The sequence below is a fragment of the Oncorhynchus mykiss genome, chromosome 6 (genome assembly GCF_013265735.2).
Source record: "Oncorhynchus mykiss isolate Arlee chromosome 6, USDA_OmykA_1.1, whole genome shotgun sequence".
Classification (NCBI taxonomy): Eukaryota; Metazoa; Chordata; class Actinopteri; order Salmoniformes; family Salmonidae; genus Oncorhynchus; species Oncorhynchus mykiss.
The window spans coordinates 67,600,196-67,614,885 of NC_048570.1; the positions used below are offsets into that span (position 1 = coordinate 67,600,196).

At 41.0% G+C, this 14,690-nt stretch overlaps 1 protein-coding gene across 3 annotated transcripts in view; it reads right to left on the reverse strand.

Moving 5' to 3' along the window:
- Positions 1 to 365: 365 nt before the first annotated feature.
- Positions 366 to 14,690, reverse strand: part of LOC110526403 (ubiquitin carboxyl-terminal hydrolase 10) — a 39,118-nt gene continuing 24,793 nt past the window's right edge. For 2 of the 3 annotated variants that reach the window (XM_036980766.1, XM_021607353.2), the window contains 4 exons: positions 14,283 to 14,448; positions 13,193 to 13,337; positions 12,087 to 12,152; positions 3,529 to 3,716 (listed from right to left, as the gene is read on the reverse strand). In XM_036980766.1, the coding sequence (XP_036836661.1) occupies positions 3,529 to 3,716; positions 12,087 to 12,152; positions 13,193 to 13,337; positions 14,283 to 14,448 (565 nt within the window). Of the gene's footprint in view, positions 3,717 to 12,086; positions 12,153 to 13,192; positions 13,338 to 14,282; positions 14,449 to 14,690 lie in introns of all 3 variants that reach the window. The other variant, XM_021607352.2, reaches the window with a different exon arrangement.

Genomic DNA, 14,690 nt, shown 5'->3' on the forward strand with positions numbered 1-14,690 from the left:
GCTAACATGCTGCGTAGTTGAAAAGTTGCTTATTAGCTAAATTAGCTAAATTGAAAGTTGTCCATGATGACATTCAAAATCGCAACCTTTGGGTTACTAGACGTACGCGTTACATGCCCACCTATCCACACCGACCAAGCACCCTATTTTCGTTTTTGCCTTAAGTAAACCATCTGTCTTACATAACCATACCAAACATAACATAACATATACTAATTTGAGTGTCCCGGATTCACATTTACTATGTTACGTCTAGTCTGTGAGAGCAGGCTGTTATTGTGACATTGTCTGTACTAGGGCAGTTAAAGGTGTGTAGGAGTACTAGAAGAAAGCTAAGCAGTCTGACTACACCATTAGCAAACGGCTTCGGTTTAACACAATCATTTATTTGAACAATAAACAAAAAGAGTAGAATGCTGGAGGATTGAGATTAAAAGACAGCATATAGTTTGTTTTCAGCTTGATATCCCAACAAGCCCTCAGCAGACAACCGTGTTAGGAAGCACAAACTAAACAGAACGACATCATTGAAGCGATACGCCAGCACATATCATCCTGACCATAATCATAAAAAAAGACTCCGGGATAAAATGTGTACAACAGAAAGCTTTCTGACAGCTTTAGTGTCTGTTTCAAACCATCTTCAAAACATTCTTCAGGGTCTGTTTCAAACCAACATTGTCACAATGAGTGTATCAGATATGACCACATAGCCATCAACACAATTGAACTAACACTTATAAGGAGTTTTATAATGATCTGTACAGATCAGCTCAATTTCCTCATATGGAATGACTGAGCCATGCTGATTGAATGAATCATGAGCTGTGGCAACAGAACTTATGATGCAGAGGTGAAACCAAAATTAGACAGAAGCATTAGCGCAATTATGAAAGGCAACAGGATCAATGTGAAGTATCCTTTGGTTTCACTTGGGGATAAAAAAAAATAAAAAAAACTTTACATACCCATAAGTAATAAGCAAATGACTTGAGGGAATCAAATTCTGCTTGGTTTAGACTACGAAATTGCAGTCACTTTAACATAACACATTTTCAGGACAAAATATACAACAGTAATTCATGAAAGGGAATTGTATGGGCAATTTAAATGACATTGCTCCAAACTCAAAATATGCAACACAGAAAATGCACATGGTAAGATAACTGAGTAATGGACAAAGTTTCCAGTCACTTTAAATAAAAGGGGATACAGGTATATTGAATTAGTCTCTGCTACCATCAGTGAGAGAACTACAAAGTGAGAAATGGGATAAAATAAGCTCTTCCTGTAAGATCTAAAATGCATGCCCTGCTATTCTGATGTGGGAAAAATGATTTCACACTGCCCCAACCTTCCAGTGGTCAGAAATGGGAGTGTGAGAGCCGCCTTACAAAAGGACCCATTCCCAGTTGTGTACCTCGCTTTATCCAATGACCAAGTGTGTGTGCACGTGAGAAAGTGTATACTGTATGTGAAATATCGTTAGAAAATAGTCTGCTTTGCCCATTAAGGACAGAGTATACAAAGGTAAACCACAATGCACCAAGCCTTCAGCAAAGTAATGTACTAGTTATGTGATTTTTGTAAAGGATTAAATACTGACAGATTTTGACATTGGTTTGCTTGAAATGTCCCTTAAGATTAGACTACGGATCAAACTTAGTGGAGGAAAAATAAAAAATAACGAGAAAATAAAATATGATCAAGCAAACAACTTGTCCAATTTTATTCATTGGTGTGCTTTACCCTCAAATAGCAATTTAGATGCCATATAGTATAATTCTGGGGAAACGGTCATGGTGTTATTGAACAAATTAAAAACAACAAAATAACATTTAAGCGAAACTCAAAAACACAATCAATGAATAATAATGACGCAAAAAGCAAGGTCTCAAACAAAACATGATTTCCTTTTGTGCGCATTTATTGTGGGGGATTTCATTTCTAGAGCCAAGCAGCAGATGTGATCCCACTTCCCCTCAACATGGACAGTCTCTCTCACTGGAGAGGAACTGCACTCAGCCACAAAAGACGAAATGCAAAGGTAAGGTACATTCCCATAAAACTTTACAGACATTTGACTTACAGTTGTCACACTCACTGGGTTGGACTCGTACATCGAGTGGCGATTTGGATTAGAAAGCCTCGCATAGCGAACCTAAGGCAGCCCCCTTTTTCTGGTGAGTTGGTGGGGTAAGGGGTCATGTGGCTGTTGTAACTCTACAAAGGCAGGCCGCCTATACATAGATGGAACCCTTAGACCAGAACAGGGAAAAAATTATAAATGAAGGATGAGGGGGGAAAGGATAGGTATAAAATTAACACGGGCCGGTGCTTGCGGTGGAATCTCAGTCTTCATTGGCATCTCTCCAGTGCTCCAGAGTACTCAAAAAGCTTTAGAACTAACAGCCACCCAGGGAGCCAAACAAGGTGACACTCAACTAGATTCAGATGTCATGTTTTTTTTTTTTTTTTTTACAATTTTAAATCTTAAAATATCTGCAAGTGTGCATTAGCACATCCACATCTTGTTATTGATCAGATATATTATACGTGCACAGAAGCTTATTTTTAAAAATCATTTAAATCCTAAAGCACATTAAAATTGTTTTAGATCGTCATTCTAATTCCACACCCAGAAACCACAAGGTTCTTTCAAACAAAGCTGTTAAAGTTTCAGCACCTCTTCTCCTGTCATTTTTTCTATTTTTTGATGGCTCAAGTTTTACCTAGATTTAAAAGCATCAGAAAAGTGAGGAAGGTGGAGAAGTAAGAAGAGATGGTGGCCATGAAGAGCATCTTGCCTCTGGAGTTAGAGACTCATCCAATAACGTTTTGTCGTTTGCTGGTGCTGTGCCTTTTTCCGACGAACTCCGGCAAAATTTCAACAGGTGTTTAAACTGCTGCAAATTCATTAGGACAACAACTCCCCTTGCTAAAAGGCAAAACTGATTATTTTACGCCATTTTCAAAAAAAAAAAAAAAACATTTGAGTAGATAAACAAAATTACAACTTCTCTCCAGCAGGCCAACCGTCCATCTGCAGCCTCGTGTTGTAGATAGATACTTTACCCACAGGACGAACTACCCACTGTTCCCAGTCTGAACGAGGCTGTAGGTTCAGAGGCGAGTCTCAAAGTCCCCTCCCCTCAGTCCATTCAACAGTCTCTCCTCACAGCATTAAAAAAAACAGCAGTGGCGCACAGAGAAGAGGAAGCCATCACAGGGAAATTATTTTACAACGTGTCCTTTTCCCCCTAATTCTTTCAAAAAAGATAAAAGGAAAAAAGGCATTGTTGGAAAAGCTGGCTCTCTGGAAAAGCAGGGATGAGGGGAGGAAGAAGAAAATCTTGCAATAGAAGAAGTTGGGCAGTGTTCCTGTTCATTAGTTTGTGTGTGTGTGTGTGTTTGAATGTATGCATGTGCACTTGAGTGTGTATGCCTGTAGTGGGAGTGTGTATGTGTAGTTGAATGTGTAAAATGAGTGTTCCTCTGTGTGCGTGTGCATGTACGCGTGTGTGGTGTCTACAGCAGGTCGACCCGACGGTAGTACAGCAGGTAGGCAGTGCGCTCAGCAGTCTGCTTCACCACCTGGTACTGGTTGATGACCTTCACTGCCTGGTCGTCAATGCGCAGCCAGCCGTTCAGACCGATGTGGAAGACATCCGTGGTGTAATGGCCACCTGTAGCGCTGTTCCCATGGTGATAGACAACTGCGAGGGAGACATAAAATAGAAGCTTTTCAGAGGCAGAATTCAAACTGAAATTTGAAGGAAACTATGTGAGACAACCACATGTGCATTGATCTTAAGAGGAATGCACAAACTGGATAAGAGTGTCTGCTAAATAACTAAAATGTCCAAATGAAAAGGCCATTCTGTTATCTGGTTCTGGCTACACAAGGTCATAGCCAGTAACTAACTACTGATATTAGCAAATTTCTGGAGCAACCTAGGCATGTAGACCAGGGTTGCTAGCCTTACAGAGAGGCCTCCATTTCAGTGTGTAATTGATGTAGGCATTGAATATCATGTTGTACGCATATAGTTCAAACTTATATTACACTTTCACATATCTGATCAAGTATCATAAGAATTCTTGGCAATGCATCAATCATGACCAAATGTAAAAACCTAAGTAACTACAGCAGGAGAATGTGAAAAGAAAATAACATTGTTCATTCTGTGCCCGTATTTACAAGCTGGCAACACGTATTCCAAATGGACTTAATACCCTTAAAGTGAAACACTACAATACCATGAAGACCACGTTTAAAAGTGGGCTTCGGATTTAAGCCACAGTGACAGTTATTACCAGGCAGAAATAAATCATTAAGTTGAGTAAACATGGCAATCTTGTTAGATCCGTTTGATTTGGACACAGAACTAGATGCAGGCGGTAACTCATTCTTTGTACGGAAACCATAAGCTACTATAGGCAAGGAGTAACATCATTACCCCCTCATCTGACAACAGATATGTGCAACCACAACTGAATGGTTGGTTTAACTGGAGGGAAACAAGAAATACCAGTGTGTAGTTGAGACAACTTTCCCCCTAAGTGCTTGATTGCATAGGTTCACCTTTTCACTGGCGCCAGAACATTAAAATTGCATGATTGAAGCTTCCAAAGGCGCTTGCTTATATTACATATTTACTAAACTGTTATGTTATCACATTACACGCTGAGTAGCATGTGTAGCATCAAGACTTTCTCCATCCCATGGGCCAGATGGTCAAAGAGAATTTGAAAACTTCTACCTTCAGGATCTTACAGTAAAAGATTCACGGCACCGCTATAGCAACAGTTGTCAGGGGTTACTCTACTAACAGATTTTTGAAAAGTGAGGAAAGCCTTTTTCTGCTCTGAAAGGAAAATAAACGGCTGAAGACAATTTACTTCCAAACTACGGGGAGATTAACAGGACCCCCATATCCAGTGGAGGTTGTCTTTGTTTGAACTTGTCAGTCAGGCGTGAAGGGAGGGGAGGAGGGGGCAGGAGAACTACATGCTGAATGAGCTGCTGGAAATAACAGTTAGCTGAACACTGGCCACTCACACCTACACCAGCACAGTGGAGATGTTTTCATTGAGCATGCAGAGCTTCCTAATGAAGGCCCACTTTTATTCCCTTTGGCCCTGCCAGGGAGGAGGTTATAGGGGTGGAGGGGAGTGGGGGGGGGGTCAGGGCTGTGGTAAAGTCTGGGGTAAGTGAGATCAACACTAGCTACCTCAGGCATCATTCCACAAGGAGCCCACTGGAATCATAGCAACTGAACTCTTCACTGTGCTTTTCCACTGTACCTTTCTCCATAGACAAGTCATAATACTGTCCAGTACATTAAACATGTATGTTCACACTCTAGAATTTGGTAGGGAATAGAGAAGTTCGCAGAAACAGCATTTTGCACCCACTAAAAGTTTCAAAAACATGATTTGACCAGTTGCTAAGCCCCACGCCCCTTGTTTACTGTTGCAACCTCAGATTGATTGTGGACTTCAGGAAACAGCAGAGGGAACACCCCCCTATCCACATCGATGGAACAGTAGTGGAGAGGGTAGCAAGTTTTAAGTTCCTCGGCATACACATCACAGACAAACTGAATTGGTCCACTCACACAGACAGCATCGTGAAGAAGGCGCAGCAGCGCCTCTTCAACCTCAGGAGGCTGAAGAAATTTGGCTTGTCACCAAAAGCACTCACAAACTTCTACAGATGCACAATCGAGAGCATCCTGGCGGGCTGTATCACCGCCTGGTATGGCAACTGCACTGCCCTCAACCGTAAGGCTCTCCAGAGGGTAGTGAGGTCTGCACAACGCATCACCGGGGGCAAACTACCTGCCCTCCATGACACCTACACCACCCGATGTCACAGGAAGGCCATCAACCACCCGAGCCACTGCCTGTTCACCCCGCTATCATCCAGAAGGCGAGGTCAGTACAGGTGCATCAAAGCTGGGACCGAGAGACTGAAAAACAGCTTCTATCTCAAGGCCATCAGACTGTTAAACAGCCACCACTAACACTGAGTGGCTGCTGCCAACACACTGACACTGACTCAACTCCAGCCACTTTAATAATGATGGGAATTGATGGGAAATGATGTAAATATATCACTAGCCACTTTAAACAATGCTACCTTATATAATATTACTTACCCTACATTATTCATCTCATATGCATACGTATATACTGTACTCTATATCATCGACTGTATCCTTATGTAATACATGTATCACTAGCCACTTTAAACTATGCCACTTTGTTTACATACTCATCTCATTTGTACATACTGTACTCGATACCATCTACTGTATCTTGCCTATGCTGCTCTGTACCATCACTCATTCATATATCCTTATGTACATATTCTTTATCCCCTTACACTGTGTACAAGACAGTAGTTTTGGAATTGTTAGTTAGATTACTTGTTATTACTGCATTGTCGGAACTAGAAGCACAAGCATTTTGCTACACTCGCATTAACATCTGCTAACCATGTGTGTGTGACAAATACAATTTTATTTGATTTGATTTGATAACATTTTCCCAGGAAGCCCAATTCCCCATTAAACCACTGGTGAAACCCCCTCACAATGATCTCCAACTGTGTTTCTAATACACAATGAAATGTAAAAAAAAAAGACATCCCCTTGCTAGTCAGGAAACTCTTGGGTCGGCTATGTTGTGGTGGACTGTCACTACAATTTCTTCACAGGAACCTGGTAAAATTGTGTTTGTAGTGTAGCTAGCCAGTAAATGGCTCTGAATTCACTGTCAGCATGTAGTCAAAGCTATAACCATTTTTGGAGGTAACTAGTGATTTCAAATCTTATCCTGATGTCGACAGCAGATTAGAGGTCGACCGATTATGATTTTTCAACGCCGATACCGATTATTGGAGGGGGGGGAAGCCGATACCGATTAAATTGGCCGATTTTGTTTATTTATTTGTAATAATGACAATTACAACAATAAACACTTAACTTAATATAATACACCAATAAAATCAATTTAGCCTCAAATAAATAATGAAACATGTTCAATTTGTGTAAATAATGCAAAAACAAAGTGTTGGAGAAGAAAGTAAAAGTGCAATATGTGCCATGTAAAAAAAGCTAACGTTTAAGTTCCTTGCTCAGAACACGAGAACATATGAAAGCTGGTGGTTCCTTTTAACTTAAGTCTTCAATATTCCAAGGTAAGACGTTTTAGGTTGTAGTTATAGGATTTATAGGACTATTTCCCTCTATACCATTTGTATTTCATTAAACTTTGACTATTGGATGTTCTTATAGGCACTTTAGTATTGCTAGTAATAGTATAGCTTCCGTCCCTCTCCTCGTTGTGTTCCTGGTTCAAGCCCAGGGAGGAGCAACAGCCACCCTCGAAGCAGCGTTACCCATGCAGAGCAAGGGGAACAACCACTCCAAGTCTCAGAGCGAGTGACGTTTGAAACGCTATTAGCGCACACCCCGCTAACTAGCTAGCCATTTCACATCGGTTACACCAGCCTCATCTTGGGAGTTGATAGGCTTGAAATCATAAACAGCGCAATGCTTGACGCACAACGAAGAGCTGCTGGCAAAACGCACGAAAGTGCTGTTTGAATAAATGCTTACGAGCCTGCTGCTGCCTACCACCGCTCAGGCAGATACTTGTATGCTCAGTCAGATTATATGCAACGCCGGACACGCTTGATAAACCAGTAATATCATCAACCATGTGTAGTTAACTAGTGATTATGATTGATAGTTTTTTATAAGATAAATGTAATGCTAGCTAGCAACTTACCTTGGCTTACTGCATTCGCGTAACAGGCATTCTCCTTGTGGAGTGCAACGAGAGGCAGGTGGTTATAGCGTTGGACTAGTTAACTGTAAGGTTGCAAGATTCCATCCCCCGAGCTGACAATCTGTCGTTATGCCCCTGAACGAGGCAGTTAACCCACCGTTCCTAGGCTGTCATTGAAAATAAGAATGTGTTCTTAACTGACTTGCCTAGTTAAATAAAAGGTGTACATTTATTATAAAAAAAAATATTTAAAAACCGGCCAAATCGTTGTCCAAAAATACCGGTTTCCGATTGTTATGAAAACTTGAAATCGGCCCTAATTAAAAAAAAAAAAATCGGCCATTCCGATTAATGAAACCGCTGTGTCAGATTTCAAAAAGCAAACCATGCAATATTCTGAGTACGGCGCTCGGATACCCAACAAGCCAAAAATATATATTGTGCAGTCAACAGAAGTCAGAAATAACATTGAATATTCACTTAGTACCTTTGATCTTCATCCGAATGCACTCCCAGGAATACCAGTTCCACAATAAATGTTTGTTTTGTTCGATAATGTCCATCATTTATGTCCAAATAGCTACTTTTGTTAGCGCGTTTTGTAAACAAATCCAAAGTCATGAAGCGCATTCACTAGGAGCAGACAAAACATCAATAAGTTCCATTACAGTCCTTAGAAACATGTAAAACGATGTATAGAATCAATCTTTAGGATGTTAACATAAATCTTCAGTAACGTTCCAACCGGAAAATTCCTTTGTCTTCAGAAAAGCAATGGAACGGGAGCTCTCATGAATGAGCGTCACGAGTTTGTGGTACTCTGCCAGACCACTGACTCAGAGCACTTATGAGCCCCTCCTTTACAGTAGAAGCCTCAAACAAGTTTCTAAAGACGGTTGACATCTAGTGGAAGCCTTAGGAAGTGCAACATGACCAATATCCCACTATCTTCAACAAGGAATGAGTTGAAAATCGACCAACCTCAGATTTCCCACTTCCTGGTTGGATTTTTTTCTCAGGTTTTTGCCTGCCATATGAGTTCTGTTAAACTCAGACATCATTCAAACAGTTTTAGAAACTTCAGTGTTTTCTATCCAAATATACTAATAAAATGCATATATTAGCAACTGGGACTGAGTAGCAGGCAGTTTACTCTGGGCACCTTATTCATCCAAGCTACTCAATACTGCCCCCAGCCACAAGAAGTTAAACAGCTTGTAAAATTCCAGAAAATGTCATGGCTTTATAAACTTCTGAAGCTTCTGCTAATTGACATAATTTGAGTCAATTGGATGTCTATTTGTGGATCTATTTCAAGGCCTACCTTCAAACTCAGTGCCTATTTGCTTGACATCATGGGAATATCAAAAGACTCCAGACAATAAATTGTAGACTTCAAGTCTGGTTTATCATTTGGAGCAATTTCCAAATGCATGAAGGTACCACGTTCATCTGTAAAAACAATAGTATGCAAGTATAAACACCATGGGACCACGCTGCCGTCATACCGCTTAGGAAGGAGGCACGTTCTGTCTCCAAGAGATGAATGTACTTTAGTGCGAAAGTGCAAATCAATCCCAGAACAACAGCAAAGGACCTTGTGAAGATGCTGGAGGAAACAGGTACAAGGTATCTATATCCACAGTAAAACGAGTCCTATATTGACATAACCTGAAAGGCCGCTCAGCAAGGAAGAAGCCACTGCTCCAAAACCGCCATAAAAAAGCCAGACTACGGTTTGCAACTGCACATGGGGACAAATATTGTACATTTTGGAGAAATGTCCTATGGTCTGATGAAACAAAACTAGAACTGTTTGGCCATAATGACCATTGCTATGTTTGGAGGAAAAAGGGGGAGGCTTGCAAGCCGAAGAACACCAACCATGAAGCACGGGGGTGGCAGCATCATGTTGTGGGGGTGCTTTGCTGCAGGAGGGACTGGTGCACTTCACAAAATAGATGGCATCATGAGGCAGGAACATTGTGGTTTTATTGAAGCAACATCTCAAGGCATCAGTCAGGAAGTTAAAGCTTGGTCGCAAATGGGTCTTCCAAATGGACAATGACCCAAAACATAAAAAATGTCTTAAGGACAACAAAGTCAAGGTATTGGAGTAACCATCACAAAGCCCTGACCTCAATTCTATAGAAGATTTGTGGGCAGAACTGAAAAAGCGTGTGTGAGCAAGGAGGCCTACAAACCTGACTCGGTTACACCAGCTCTGTCAGGAGGAATGGGCCAAAATTCACCCAACTTATTGTGGGAAGCTTGTGGAAGGCTACCCAAAATGTTAAACAATTTAAAGGCAATGCTACCAAATACTAATTGAGTGTATGTAAACTTCTGACCCACTGGGAATGTGATGAAAGAAATAAAAGCTGAAATAAGTAATTCCCTCTACTATTATTCTGACATTTCACATTCTTAAAATAAAGTGGTGATTCTAACTAATTTAAAACAGGGAATATTTACTAGGATTAAATGTCAGGAATTGTGAAAAACTGAGTTTAAATGTATTTGGCTAAGGTGTATGTAAACTTCCAACTTCTGTGTGTGTGTGTGTGTGTGTGTGTGTGTGTGTGTGTGTGTGTAATGACAATTACAACAATACTGAATGAACAATGAACACTTAAAAAAAAATGTTTTATCTTAATACATAAACAAAATAAATAATGAAACATGTTCAATTTGGTTTAACCTCTTGAACCTCTGGGGGCAGTATTTCATTTTTGGATGAAAAACGTTCCCGCTTTAAACAAGATATTTTGTCACAAAAAGATGCTCGACTATGCATATAATTGACAGCTTTGGAAAGAAAACACTGACGTTTCCAAAACTGCAAAGATATTGTCTGTGAGTGCCACAGAACTAATGCTACAGGCGAAACCAAGATGAAATTTCATACAGGAAGTGAGCCAGATTTTGAATGCGCTGTGTTCCAATGTCTCCTTATATGGCTGTGAATGCGCAAGGAATGAGCCTACACTTTGTCGTTTCCCCAAGGTGTTTGCAGCATTGTGACGTATTTGTAGGCATATCATTGGAAAATTGACCATAAGAGACTACATTTACCAGGTGTCCGCTCGGTGTCCTCCGTCAAAACTATTGCGTAATCTCCAGGTGCGTGCATTTTTCCATTTTGAACAGAGGAGAAACCAAACTGCCACGAGTGATTTATCATCGAATAGATATGTGAAAAACACCTTGAGGATTGATTCTAAACAACATTTGCCATGTTTCTGTCGATATTATGGAGTTAATTTGGAAAAAAGTTTGCCGTTGTAATGACTGAATTTTCAGGGTTTTTTCTTAGCCAAACGTGATGAACAAAACGGAGCGATTTCTCCTACACAAATAATATTTTTGGAAAAACTGAACATTTGCTATCTAACAGAGTCTCCTCATTGAAAACATCCAAAGTTCTTCAAAGGTAAATGATTTTGTTTGAATGCTTTTCTTGTTTTTGTGAAAATGTTGCCTGCTGAATGCTAGGCTTAATGCTATGCTAGCTATCAATACTCTTACACAAACGCTTGTGTAGCTATGGTTGAAAAGCATTTTTTGAAAATCTGAGATGAGTGTTGTTAACAAAAGGCTAAGCTTGTGAGCCAATATATTTATTTCATTTCATTTGCGATTTTCATGAATAGTTAACTTTGCCTTATGCTAATGAGCTTGAGGCTATAATTACGCTCCCGGATACGGGATTGCTCGTCGCAACAGGTTAAAGGCACAGTCAACTTAGTGTATGTAAACGTCAGACCCACTGGAATTGTGATACAGTGAATTATAAGTGAAATAATCTGTCTGTAAACAATTATTGGGAAAATTACTTGTGTCATGCACAAAGTAGATGTCCTAACTAACTTGCCAAAAATATAGTTTGTTAACAAGAAATTTGTGGAGTGGTTGAAAAACAAGTTTTAGTTACACCAACCTAAGTGTATGTAAACTTCCGACTTCAACTGCACGCACACACAAAATTGGCCGATTAATCGGTATCGGCCTTTTTGGTCATCCAATAAATCGGTATCAGTGTCCAAAAATCATAATTAGGTCGACCTCTAAAGGAAACCTCAGTGCGAGTCTGAACACATCGAAAGAGTCCTATGAACGATTGAACTTAATGTTTGAATACATCTTATGCTTGACTATATATGTTGTTGCCTGTAGCATAGGGCCAATGCCCTATTACTGCATATAATTGAATGATTATGACCGTTTGTGTAATACTGTGGGTGTAGGAGATGTGTGTAGTTGATCATAAATTGATATAAACATACCTGCAAAGAGCCTGTAGGTTCTTTGGCCTTTGAAAATTTTGCTCCGCACCCCTGAAGAGAGGAGATCTAAGGAGAAGAGACAAATTAATAAAGTACAGCCACATCACAGAGAGAAACAAAATGTATAAGATATCCCTCAGAGCACCATCAATTATAGTTATTTGGGTCTGTGTGCCATGAAAGCCAGCCTGTCTAAATAAAAGGTGGCTTTAAAAACACACCTAGCATAGCATTTGGTAAATCGTACGCAGAATGCTGGCAGGCTGCTGCTCATGCCAAACCAAAATAAAATGTAGCCTACTTTCTATAATTTATACACCGCAGGAGACCCAACACACTGGACCCAGTTTACATTGGAACGAGCCAGGGATTCTCTCCACATTCTGATGCTTATTCTGTAAATCTACAGTACTAATATCCTCAAGCTGCTGGGACTTTGTCTGTGGGGATTTGGAAGACGTGCCTTTAGGACTAGTTACAGAAATCCCATATGGGAGAGATGGATACAGAGACTCAGATATTATGGACATGTTGACCTACCTGGCAGAGGAAATCTAAAATTGTGTTTTTTTTAGTGTGTGTGTGTGTGTGTGTGTGTGTGTGTGGGGGGGGGGGGGGGGTCTCTAAATATTTCCTCTGTGTGCTGCTGGTTCAGGGCTTGTAGAGTAGGCTGGGCGGAGCAGTAAACATAGGTAGGCTGGCTGGCCAGCTCAGGACTGATGAGTTGTAAAGCTGTGTGAGGTCGGGTGTTGGGGCTGGATGAGCAGGCCTTTAACAGTACGAGGTCGACCCACAAATCATCATTCCCTGCTGCTGATGGTGACCTCCCAGCATTTTGCCGGCACCCTCGTTTAAGTGATGTCGGACAAGTGAGCTACACCTGTGTGTCTGTCTAACTAGGACCCAGACTGTGGAAAGACTAGTCCGTACTGGAATATGATCAGATGCTGACTGTGTGAGAAGTGTGTTAAGAATGATTGCCTTTCTCACCCAGGATTCAGAGAGCTTAACACACATTCAATTGAGTTAATTCAATAATTGGGGCATGCGTTTTAAGTGGGGACTTCACCCAATGGTTTGTGGAAGCGTTTCTGTGATTCACGTACCTTTGCTGATCTCCAGGTCTACAGGGTAATCAATGTTCTTGATCAGTTTCTGACAGCCTCCAGTCTTCTCAAACACAAATCTCTTGAGATGGAGCACCAGCACTGGAGGGAGCTCCTCTAGGGTCACTCTCCGGCTGATCTCAATCTGCAAACACAGGAGAGATTATCAAACTGAGCCAGTGGACTATTGGACACAGTGGCACCACATCAAACAGCGAATATAAACCAGAACAGGATCTCCCAATTTACTCAGGGATTATACTCTGAACAAAACCAGCACACACTGTCACACAGGCCTACACTAAGAGCCTGCTGTGAGCTTTGATCTAGTCACTTGTGAATCACTGGGGTTTTACACCTCCACTGTCAGAACCAGACTGTGACCCCCAACTACCAGCTACTTCTAAAACGATATCAATGTACTGTAACAACTGTCTTGTAAAATAAAAGCTGATGGGGTTGGTAAACAACACAGCTGTCCAACAGATGATGCCCTCACCAGATTTGTCTCCATACAGAGGAAGCAGGCAAGGCACATTTGTCTTCTTATACTGTGGCTTTAAAACAATGTGTTTTCACCAGGCAACGCAGTCAGAGAGGACATGAAGAATAAACAATGCTTTAGAATCCGCACGCACAACACAGCCCTCAATCTATTAAGAGAAACAAGGTCAATGGGAAGACGATCTGTTAAGAGTCTGACAACTTCAGCCCATTAGAAGGGGCCCATCAAGGGGAGAGTGCATTGTGTACTAGAGAGTGCTGCTGAGCATCCCAAATACTCAGTTGAAAGAAACGAGACACCACAGTAACAAATATTCTCATTGTCTAAAAACTACATTTAAAAAAAAATACTTTTAACTGCCAACATTCCCACATCCTTGTTTCAGATTGCAGAAGAAAAACAACGAAAATCAATTGAGGTTTTCAAAGCAGCATTCAAGTTTGGATCAACATACTTCAACTAATTACATGTGGGGGGAAAAAAACAAGCGACTGAGCATGAAATCAGAATGACCGATATGCAAACACATCCAAGACTTATAATTGTTTAGTAATAGCATAGGTGTACTGTGTGTAAGACCCTTACCTCCTGCTTGGTTTTAGTGGTGTAGCCCTGAACTGACTCCCGTGCCACCAGGGTCTCCAGGGCCTCCTGAACGGTGCGGATCTTCTCTGACTGGATGTCCAGCTGCAGGGTGAAGAAGGGCTGCAGGGTGGCTGACTCCTTAGAGTTCTGCTGGTACACCACCGACCTGCATAGGACAGAAAGACAAATATACCTCACTTCAGACAATGAAATACAGTAATGGGTTTTGAGTGTCTCTCAACGACATCTTGACCTCAGAAAACAGCATCACAGCTTTGAAGGAAAGTGGATGGGTCAAACTAGTGATTCTCTCTACACATCTCTCCAAACACCTTCATGAATCATCTCCTCTCCTTGGCAGAAACTGATCCAAAATGTTCAAATGGCAAAAACACCAACATTCATAAC